At 34.0% G+C, this 11,580-nt stretch overlaps 1 protein-coding gene across 1 annotated transcript; it reads right to left on the reverse strand.

Moving 5' to 3' along the window:
• Window positions 1-1,295: 1,295 nt before the first annotated feature.
• LOC123313525 (lysosomal alpha-glucosidase-like) lies at window positions 1,296-11,377 on the reverse strand. The gene is made up of 15 exons (XM_044898450.1): window positions 11,221-11,377; window positions 10,795-11,136; window positions 9,808-9,956; window positions 8,901-9,075; window positions 8,705-8,795; window positions 8,085-8,323; window positions 7,391-7,633; window positions 6,708-7,021; window positions 5,696-5,829; window positions 4,959-5,110; window positions 4,067-4,215; window positions 3,926-4,007; window positions 3,230-3,503; window positions 1,505-1,635; window positions 1,296-1,448 (listed from the first exon to the last, which is right to left on the reverse strand). The coding sequence occupies exons 1-15, from the start codon at window positions 11,278-11,280 to the stop codon at window positions 1,356-1,358; spliced, it is 2,628 nt and encodes an 875-aa protein (XP_044754385.1). The 5' UTR covers window positions 11,281-11,377; the 3' UTR covers window positions 1,296-1,355.
• Between the last annotated feature and the right edge of the window lie 203 nt (window positions 11,378-11,580).

An 11,580-nucleotide genomic window follows, 5' to 3' on the forward strand; every position in this document is an offset into this window, starting at 1 on the left:
GCAATTTATATTTTGGTCTTTGAATAGTTGTGAATCTAATCTTCCTATTTTCTTGTTGTTGATTAGTTGCAATATTTTCGATATCAAATTGTGTTCATATAATTCTAATTATATCTTGCCTAAATCTCGAGTTGCAATTTCAGAATACTACGCAATATTTTAGGGTTATTTAATTTTGCAATACATTAAGTTTAAATACTTCGAGATAATTGTCGGTATATTCTAGCAGTTAGTAGATGTTCCTCTATTTTTAAAATCGAGTGGAGTTATATTCTTTTTAGTCAATGAAATTTTTTGAGTTACTTCTCAAGAACATTTCATAGTTCTTTTCTGATTTAATTTTATGAATGTGGATTATTCTCTTAGAGTTTATTAAAGAAGTGCAGGATATATTTGAATTTCCTGTGTTTATTCATAATATTAATCTTTTGTGCTATAGTTTGTACCTCCTCGAAAAACATGATCACATATCTATTCATAGGTATTTATTGAATTCGCTGGAATAATGATACATAAGAACAGGGTAACAACCTCTTAATTACTTCAATTCAATATAAGAGTCATTGATTTTTTATGTCTTATTAAGTGTTAATTATATGTTTTTTCGAAATATTGAACTGAATCGAGTTATTATCCAAAGATTTAATTTCGTGTAATAGATATTCTAGTAATTTTATTCTTTACAATTTTGTGAAGGGGTTGACGAATAGATCTTTTATGTATCAATCGTATCAACCTTACTGAATTTCATCAGGTTTCAATTCAACGGTGAAACAATTTACGACTTCATGTAAATAGTAAATAAGAATCATCTCATGTGTTGTGAGTTTTGAGAAATCTTGATGAATGAGGTTGCAATAATTGTTTGTGCCATATATTATATTTTTTCTAGTCTTTTCTTTTTATATGCCAATGTTTTCTGTACAAAGAACTGCAAAATTAAGTGTAGAGAAATATATCAACTATTACGATTTGATGTTTTATTGATCGGTTTGATTCTCGCCTCTTATATATAAAAAGTGGTTCAACACAAATATTAATCCAGAAACTGTAATATTATATGATTAAGCCAAACTTGCCTCATATAAATAATGTCAGTTCTCAGGATACAGGATCTGACTGAAGTTCAATATAGAGATATTGAACTGTGCCAAAAATCGTCACAACTCTGCTAAATTCTGACTAGTGTAAGTCGCTACCTTTCAAGAAACTTTTTGATGAAGGAAATTTTGAAATCATTTTGGTGGTATTATAGTGGTGATTTTAGAGTTACCTCCGAAGTATAAACAAACGAACAAATTTCACTTTATAATATAAAATATAAATAAAACTTAATTCTACAATATTTGATTAGGTCAGTGTGTTATATAATACAATATTTGTGTTGGGTTGCCACAAATCACTTTCACTGGATATCTGTCGATGCCCAGGATATCGGCCATCATATTCTGTAAAATGAAATTTCATCTACCATGTCTTTATTCACTTTAAAAATGAAACTTACCTGATTGCCATTGCCTATTACCTCAATGGATGAAATTTTCGGAGGTGGAGTTCTGCCTAGATTTGAGCTTGTCACATCTACTTTGTTTCCTTCGGCGCTAAATTCAAGTACTGTGTAATCGGATCCCACATCTTGAAGAAAAATTTTGTTGTTAAACATCAGGTAAATTGTACCTTATGATAAAATGTAGTTTGAGAAGTTTGGTCCTTCGACCAACAATACAGGGCTGGGATAAAGTATGGAATCAAGCGAATATCTTCAAAACGAAAAGGGTGTAAAAAAAATATATGTACTAATGAAACTTTTCGGCTAAAACAATAATACATACCTCATCTGATGCAATATTTTTTGCTACTCCTATTTTTCAATATAGCGTTGAAAATGTTGAAAAATATACAGACTGTCCCGTTCAAATTAAGAAAGTTGAAAGTATTTTTCGTGGATCCGAAACTTAAGTAATGAAAACAAAAATGTGTCATTGTATCTGCCCATAAAATTTCATATGTATCGGTCTTTTTTTATAGATATACGGTGAGTCTTTGACTTGGTACATATATTTTAACAGTAGATTCTTAAGGTCCAAAGAAACACAATTTTTCTTTACCATTTTTTCCGATTCGTCCTAGATACAAAGAAGAAATCATTTTATGTTTTGGTAATGGACTATGCAACTCTTGGAAACCTGACAATGAAGTTATTCCAAGCATTAAAATTCATTTCATTCGATAAAATCTTTTGTGAGATAGAACAAAAAATAAGTTTTTTATGGTTTTTCAACAGCCTGTATCTTTCAAATCAAGCCGATTCGGAAAAAATGGTATAGAAACATTTGCTTCTTTTGACCTCAATAGTTTACTGTTCAAATATGCACGAGCCAAAGACTCACCCTGTATAGATATTAGAAAAACAAGCATAAACTAACTTTTTCCATTACATTTGGTCAGCGAAGTAGTATTTATAATACAATAGGGAATACTCATTCAGACGAAAATGATGTATCATTTATGAAATATCTTTGAAACGTCACATTTTGAAATAACCATTTCAACCGTTTCCCAAAAAAAAATTATTTTAAGCACTTAAAAATGAAAATTGGTATTTAAAATTTAAAGCGTTTCATTTCGATTGCACAAGTTGGCAACATCGAAATATGCCTTGATAATAAAGGACAACAAATACATTATCTTGATGAGATAGAAAAAAATAGCTGTCTATGAAGTCTGCGACGAATGAGGAAGGTCGTAAAATTTTATGGGATTTTTATGGCTGGTTGCAGTTGAAGCTCGCCAGTAAGTACGCGGCTGTAAATCAACAGCTGTTATTTTATAAACAAGCTGATCGGACATTGTTTTTTTCATTGTCTAGTAGGCGCTGTTGCCAAATCGTAAACTCGAAACCAAGCGATTTAAATTTTAAAACCCCATATTTGAAGAATGATTTTGAATAGTTTCCGCGGTGAATTTGAAAAAAACATGAATGAAACTCATAATTATTCAGTTTAAACTTGCATATGCAGTGATAACCCAAATTGAGGAGAATTCCCCATTAATGAGGTACTGCAACATCGTTCGCGATAAATTTTGAATATCCTTCCTTTGATTTTCTACTAAAATATATGTACATGTAAAAGAATCACTCTGTCTACTTGGTTCCATTCTTTCCCAACCCTTCAAAGGTTTTGTAGGGATATGAAAATCACAACACAACTACGTTTTATGGACTTACCCACACTCACACCGTCATCCCAGTATAGATTACCAGAAGCTTTACCATCTTCGTCTAGTGCAACCAACAACTTAATGTCTGATTTTCTAACTTCCTCTGTCGTGTTAGCTGGAGTTTGCATTGGAATAATCGATCCTCCTCTTATGAAAAGCGGAATTGTTTCTCTATCTACTGCTATTTCGAAGTATTCTCCTTTACTGTTCAAAGGTTTCCTGTCGTAAAAATTGTACCATCTGCCTTTGGGTAGGTAAACAGAAATGGAAGAAGGATTGTCCTGAAAAAGTACATTGTCAGCAGGATACAATTTGAAATCATACTTCAGCTAAAGAAACTGAATTATGTATTTTATCTACACTTATATCCAATTATAACAGAATCAACTAACTTAATGAGTGTACTATAAGCGTATGAGTGTGTGTAATATTATTGTTTATAACTTATCATGATGAATAAATTTGATTTGATGTATTTTAATTTTGGTTGAGGTGTTTACCACTTCGCTATCCGATTGGCAAAAGAGATGTGTAGTGTGAAAAACCTCATACTTGTGAAAATCAGTTTCTTTAGTTGAACCAGGAGGCTTTTGTTATTTTCACCGAGTTAATCTTAGTAAACGATGATATTTTTCAAGGCAAATGCACCCGAAAAGCTGTATCTCCTGGCCTACTAGTAATTTCTAAGTACGATTCCACTCACCTCTAGAACTGGAGCTATAAGTAAGGCCGAACCCCACAAAAAGGCGGTATCGATATCGTACGTGTTAGGATCATCGGGAAACCTATAAAAAATTCGTTGGATTGTGTGGAAGAAATTCGAAAAGTTGATGATATTACTTACTCTACCATTAGTGGACGAGCAACAGTAGATCCGTTTTTGCTCGCATGCCAGAAGAGGGTGTACAAAAATGGCAGCAAACTATACCGTATATTGAGAGCTTTTATAGATGACCTTATAACTTGCTCTCCCATTGCGGCTGGGTCTTGATCCTGTCAGAAGAATGTACATAAAAAGTCAGTAAAAATATAGGGTACATAACGCAAACAGATTTTTGAGCAGTGAATAAACTTCATATTCAGGGTGGGCAAAATTCGTTGTCTACTGAGAGGATCTCGAGAACTATAGCAGCTAGAAGAAAACGGATTACACTTTCCGAGCTCATTTTCGGAGAAACAAAGAATGGTGAAAACCGCAGCCTCCTACGATACTTCGTTTTTCAGTTTTACAATTTCGTCAAGTTCTCATAACTTTTTTGTCTTCGAAGTTACAAATATGAAACTTGAACCTTCTACAGGCACTAAGGCAGGCACTTTTTTACGTAGAATCCACTGATGAGCTCAAAATATTTTTTCATTTCGAGTCATTAGGTGAACTTTCATTTTTTTAAATGCAAACTTTTGTTGAATTTGATATTTTTGAATTGGAAAAACTTTGTCAGTAGATTCTACTTATAAAAGTGCCTAAGAAAGCTCAAGTTTCAGATCTGAACTTCATAGACAAAAAATTTATGAGAACTTTTCGGAATCGTCAAAACTCAATTTTTGTTTATAACTCGAAATCTAAAAATGATAGGCTGATTCTGTTTTCAGATTTGGATTAGTCACGAAAAAAGAGCTCGAGAATGTGTCTTTCGTTTTCTTCTAGCTGCTATAATTCTCGAGATCCCCTCAGTAGACAACGAATTTTGCCCACCCTGTACATTTATTACTTGATGGAATATTTGGAATCTCACCATCAGTTTCTCTGAATTGTGATTTCTCGAGAAGGGGTAGAAAGCTCCAAGTTGCATCCACCTATTGCACAACGGTTCTGTGGTGTTATCGTTGAAGCCGCAAATATCAGAACCCATTAAAGGCATACCAAACAGACTGAAATCCAGTAGATCTATAACAGAAATTCTATGTAGCTGCTTTGTACTCAGGAAAGGAGTTATTTCTTTTATTTGTCCAATTCATTAATTCTTTTATACAGGGTGTCTCAGGATTAATGGGAATAATTTTGGATATAAGTTCAGAAGCTCAAAATAAGACGGAAAGTTTTTTATGGTGTCATGTCCGGAAACGCTCTATTGAAGAGTTTACGTCGATTCAAATATCACGACTTGATTTATTCAATTTTTTTCAAGTGATAGACAGAGATAAACAAATGAAATTTTGCAGTAGAATTTTTGAAATATAGATGCACCTAAAACTCAATTTTCTACTCATCCCCCATAGCTATAGAGAGGTGAAATCGGCAACCCTTTGTTATTTTTTACGATAAATTTTTATTCAGGCTTTGAATATTATCATTGAAAAATGTGCATTGAAACGACGATTTTATTTGGAAACTCGGTTACTGAGGGTTTTAAAATTAAATGGGGAACACTCTGTATAATAATTTCTGGTTACAACCAGTTAATCATTATGGAATCTATCTAACGTTAGGTATATCTATAGACATTTCAATCTTGCATTGATTAATACTTACGTGGAATACTATATCGTAGTTCATCCCAAGTTGAATATACATCTCCTCCCCAATGTCCCCCATACCTTCCCTGGCCACTGAATGTTGAACGAGATATGATGAATGACCTTTCACCCAAGATCTCACTGAGAGCTCTGTCATGGCAAGAAATATTGAGTTAGGGAAAAATGGATCACATATACAGGGAGATTCATTTACTCGTAAAAATATTTTATCAGTAGATTCTCTCAAAAGATACACTTTATTCCTATACCATTTTTTCGGATTCGGCTCTGATAAAAAGATATAGCCATTTTAAGTTTTCATAATGAGCTGTGCCACCCCTGGAAAAACAAAATTACCTTCAGAATAACTAGCTAAATCTGTGACACTACACATCTGTAAATATTTTAAAAGGAGAGATATTTTTATTTTTGAACATCAAATTACTCGAAAATGGCGCATTATTCGAAAAAATATTAGGAATACTTTTTTTTTACTTTAGTTTCAAGAGTTGGGTTTTGGTATTTTTATATGGTACGTAATGATCATAATGAAAAATCTGGAAGACGTGGGTGTTATCTTGTGTTAAAAAAATAAAACCGTTTGTGAGATGTTTTTTCAACAGTCTGCATCTTTTAAACCGATCCGATTCGGAAAAAAGGGAAAGGAAAAATGTGTTTCTTTTGACCTTGAGAATCTATTTGTTAGAATATCAATATTCATTCATTTTTTACCACATTTAAAAGGCTTGTATCTATCATTATTGTTATCGTTTGTTTTCCAGGTAAGTATATAAGGGATTTGGACATTTCAAATGAAATATCACGAGACATCCCTTCTAATTTTTTTAATTTTGGAGGTTGCAACTGCAACTCGAAAAAGTTTCAATTCTGCGATGATCTTCAGTTGATGAAATTAATTTAAGAATCTAGAGTCGACCTGTCACATGTTTGACGAATATGCACTTTGAAAAAAAAGAACTGGGACTCTAGACAAAATGTTCAGCAGAATAAATTTGCTTCATAATCACCTGCTGGTTATGTTTGCTTCACTAATTCCGTACAAATTGTGTATGTCGTAGTGCACGCCCAGATGTTGCTTCGCCGTCATACAAAAGGTTTTTTCATGGAGGGCTCCTCCATCTGTGTTCAAACGGTAGGGTGGATTTTCCAGTTCGCTATCTGGACAACCGTATGGCCACTCCGAGTTTGAGGGCTCGTTCATGTCGATCCAAGCCCCGTCGAAGGGAACCAAATCGTGGAATTCCTTCAGCATTTCTTTCCAATAGGTGTACGCGTTGGGATGGGTGAAATCCGGAAAAACGGTAGTAAGGGAATTCCAAACCTAAAGAAAAAGAAGAGTTGCTCTTCTAGAATATGCATTGAATTTAGATCTACGATGATTTTTCTGGAAGATATACTTGTCTAAAGTTGTTCTTCGAAAAATCCCTAAAAATGCAGTCGTTTAAAAATTCGTCAAGACCGAACGGAGATTTATTACTAGAAAATCTGCGCTTTAATCTACACCGTTTTAGTTGCCAGTTCAAGAAGAAAAAAATGAATATCTTACTTCAGAAACCACTAATTTATATGGAGTTTTCATTATAATTCAATTCCATCAGTTCATCATCTCGGAAAGTCAGAATTTTTTTGATTCGTCAAACGGAAAAAAATTTAATTGCTATTTAATTTCTTCGAAATTTCAACGACTTACCTTTCCGATAAAAATTTGTCCGGTGCTATTCTTAACGAAAACGTCTAATTCAACACCTCTGTCGTAAGGGGGATAGGATCCAGGAAGCTCTGATCCACTTACACCTGGATCGATCAGTATCGCGTATCTCCTTCCTTGCTTGTGTAGTTCTTGCACAAACTCCGGCAAACCACCAAAAGCACTCTTATTGTAGGTGAAATCGTTGTGGTCTTCCATATAATCAAGGTCGTTCCATTGGGTTTCCTGTGGAAAAAAATTGATCCACTTACAAATCGATAATTTCTGGAAAATCAAGAATATTCCCCTATTTTTAGACAATACCAAAACGGGTAGGTTAAGCAGGTACATAGGTACCTAGATCACTAATCGAAAATGGAGCTTTCCGAAGTTTACATCTGATTTAATTAAAATTTTTTTTGACGTCTTTCCTCAATTAATCAGGCAGAAACTATAAACTAGACATCGCTGTGCGCTTGCGTACTGCTATTCTATTCTATTTGCGCCTGGCCTAAGACAGGTTGGTGAGGTGACGCAGCTTTTTCCTGCGCTGCACGTACTATCTGACAAGTCACTGTCACGCTTTATTTGCGCGGTCTTGTTCTTTTCTATGTTTTACAAAAACTCACGCTGCGTCACCTCACTAACCTGCCTTTCTATTTGCGCCTGGCCTAACAAACAAAGCTGACTGACTCACGATAGGAATTCCAGCATCCAGATTCCTCTGGAGAACCTTCTTCGTCGATTCTAAATCGATGATACCCCAACGGCATAGATGAAATCCCAAACTCCAATAAGGTGGCATTTTCGGTTTTCCTACAACTTCCTGGTATTGTTTCAAGACATCGGATGGCGTTGGTCCGAGAAAAACGTAGAAATCCAATATGCCACCAATAGCCCTGTAGGTGAGTGCCGGGGTAGGCTGAAGGACCAGTTCTAAAAATCAAAGAGAAACTTTCTCTGTTTTAAAACTGAAAAGTAGAACATAAAGAAACCTCGCCCAAGAACGAGAGATAGTCTAGGTTTTCACGAAAGCTGCCTGAAGGTACACTTTCAGCTTAAAATAATAGAACAATCGAATATAGATTCTTCGAGTAGAATATTCATTTATTTCAATATACAATATTATAATGTTAGTTGTAAGAGAAAAAATGTGCCTTGATCAGATACGTCAATTATAATTTAATGGTCCTTTAAAATTTTAATCCTCAATTAAACGGCGTATATACATCCTATATACATTAATTTCAATCGTATTTCAAAAACAAAGGACCGACATTTTATAAGGAATCGCAAATATATGAATCAGTGCTTTACCTAGTCCATTGCTGTTTTTCAGAAATACTCCATGTGCGTTCGTTGAATTTTCCACCAGTAAATAAAATGGATGTGTACCATAAATGTTAACCTGAAAATATTTAATGTTCATGATGATTTCACTGTCGAGGGTGGTAAGAGTAAAGTTAAGGAATTATATTATATGATTCATTTTGACGAAAGCACGAATATTTACATTGTCTTGAGGAGCAGCATCGTGGTTGAAAAAGGTGATTTGTTTCCAGTCTGTGGAGACCCTGAATCGTTTCCTCTCTTCTCCTAAGCCATAAATATTTGTGGATGGAAGTTTCGTTGTGATTTGTAGAAATTGGTCGGAGTAAATGAAATTGGAGAGATCTGATGCGTCGAATCTGAAAGACGAATATTTTTTTAACAATAACATAGAGAATTATAACCACTCTCCTTTGGATATATACAAGGTGTGAACGAATAGTTCCTGGTCAAAAAAGAATGTGGGTCTTTCGTCTTCCATTTAATTTTTTGGGCAGCCCTTGCTTAGATATACAGCTCCCTAAAGAAATTCTAAGCACATGAGATATCAAATAAACTTAGTCTTATTTTCATCATGCTTTTTAAACCTACAGAAAAGTACAGGGTGTTTGATAAGAAAAAACATATATTTGGTTACTACTACTCTCCTGAGACACCCTGTATATTCAAAAACAATTTATAAATATAGCACCAATTGACCTCAATGATTCTGCGTTAAACAAAATACTGATCCATATTTAGAACAAACCATACAGAACTTCAGCCATCTGAGGGGAATAGCGATAGACCTGTTTCGCTCTTTTTTTAGCTCATCAGTACCACACGACTCAGCTAGCGATGATGACCGATCGAATATTTGATTTGCCTTTGGGCATCTAGATTTTGATCTAGATCAGCCCGATTCCCTTTCACATATGCCTTAGATATGTTTGAATTATATCTACTATTATTCAGACTCAGAATATCACCAAATTCTAGAAATCAGCATATTGAATCGTCTTCTCTGGTCTTTCCGTGATCCTTTTTTTTAAATTGTAGAAGTAAATCTACATTTTTTTTCCTATGGCCTTAAAAAATATGGTTTTACTTACATGACACTATCATCAGATCTCCTGATTATTTTGAATCCTTGTTTATCGTTTTCAATATTGAATTTGTATAATGGATTTTCAGTTTTGGGTTGTGGTAGATCGATTTCTGGGAACGGTGACTCGAACCTTGGATTGGACGGGTCTATAATCTGGAAATTTATAAGAAATGCATTTTATCAGAAAACTCGAACGGAAATTCTCGATTGCCGAAATAAAAACAATTATAATCCATAGCTTTAAGGTTCTCTATGCCAAACTTTCTTAATTTATTCCGAATATTGTGCTCTATTCAGTTACACTGCGAGCTAAAACTAAAACTATGGAAAAAAGTTATAATAATATTTTATAGTCGATTTTTATTTGAAATTGAAGTTATGTGAAGAATAGAATAGTTGTCTTTTTTTTAGGGAGGAAACTTCAGTAAAACGATTTCTTCAACTGATAGAATCGAGGATAGAACTGTCGGATGTACCTACATATACAGGGAGTCTCAAGAAATATTGAATTTTCGATGATTACGCTCATTATTTGGGGAATTTGTGAGAAATCACATCGATATCTTTTCAAAAATAACACACACATTCGTTACTTTTAACCAAAGGTGAAATTTCAACATCCTTAGTCTTAATCACCACATAAAAGACATCCATAAAAACCTATAAGTAGAAGAATAACATTGATAGATCATTATAGTGGTACATTTTATGACTCTATCAATTGAAGAAACTTTTGAAGTTTACGATATTCTCAATCGAAGTTGACAAAAATTTCTTAAGTTATGAATGAAGGGAAATGAAAGGGTTATGGTATGATGGCACTACATGGTGTATCCTATAAATATTGACCTATATGAGGTTCTCTCTTTTTTCTCTCTTTTTCATAGTAGCTACAGTTTCACTTCTTACGACTTTCATAAATGAATATCCACATAGGAAAAAATAGTTCGAATGTTATGTATTTATTATGTTTCATTGCTTCGATACTCACTTTGAATCGTAAAATGGAGTCACTCTGATACGTTACAATGAGTTGGATGGTAGAAACATCTCTTGGGTAGGGTGATTTCGAAGATCTCTCCAAAAACGCACTTATTCCATCAGGAAGCTCACTGACGTTGGTGAATTTGTAAGATTCGGCCTTTGGCTGATAAAAGCAGTAGGGGATGTTGGGAAGACCGCGTACAGAGTTAGGTGGCGACCAACAGCATCCCCTAGACTCACATTTTTCCTGATTGCCATCGCTCCCCGGCCAACAATCCAACCTTTCATTTTGTGGTACTGCTAAGCACTGCGAAGGATCAGCCTTCAGGAAATTCCCATTGGTGGTTTTCTAAAAAAATCGAAAAAAATGAAAGGGGAAATTTTAGTTCCAATATTTTCTGTTATTGCCTCTACAAAAGCAAAAATAACTCACATCATTCGCTGAAATATTACCGAAGTAAACAACTATAAGTGATAAAATTATTCTCTTCATGATGACATTTATTGTTGTTGTGTATCGACACTGACTAACCGAATGTGATTTATAATAACAGAAATTATACCGGATTATCTACAATTTTATCGTAATCTGAAGAAAATAATCTTTTTCGAATTAAAATAATGAGTGTATTCACTACATGAAACATCAAGATTTTCCATGAATATTTTTTCTTAATCGCACTTACAATAATTAGATTTGGCAATCATTTGAATTGCCAGAATTAAATCCTAGGAAAACATCAAAGGCCCAGATTTCGACAAATAGGTAGCATTCACGATAAGCAAATGCAAT

Source organism: Coccinella septempunctata, chromosome 1 (assembly GCF_907165205.1).
Source record: "Coccinella septempunctata chromosome 1, icCocSept1.1, whole genome shotgun sequence".
In the NCBI taxonomy this organism is placed as follows: Eukaryota; Metazoa; Arthropoda; class Insecta; order Coleoptera; family Coccinellidae; genus Coccinella; species Coccinella septempunctata.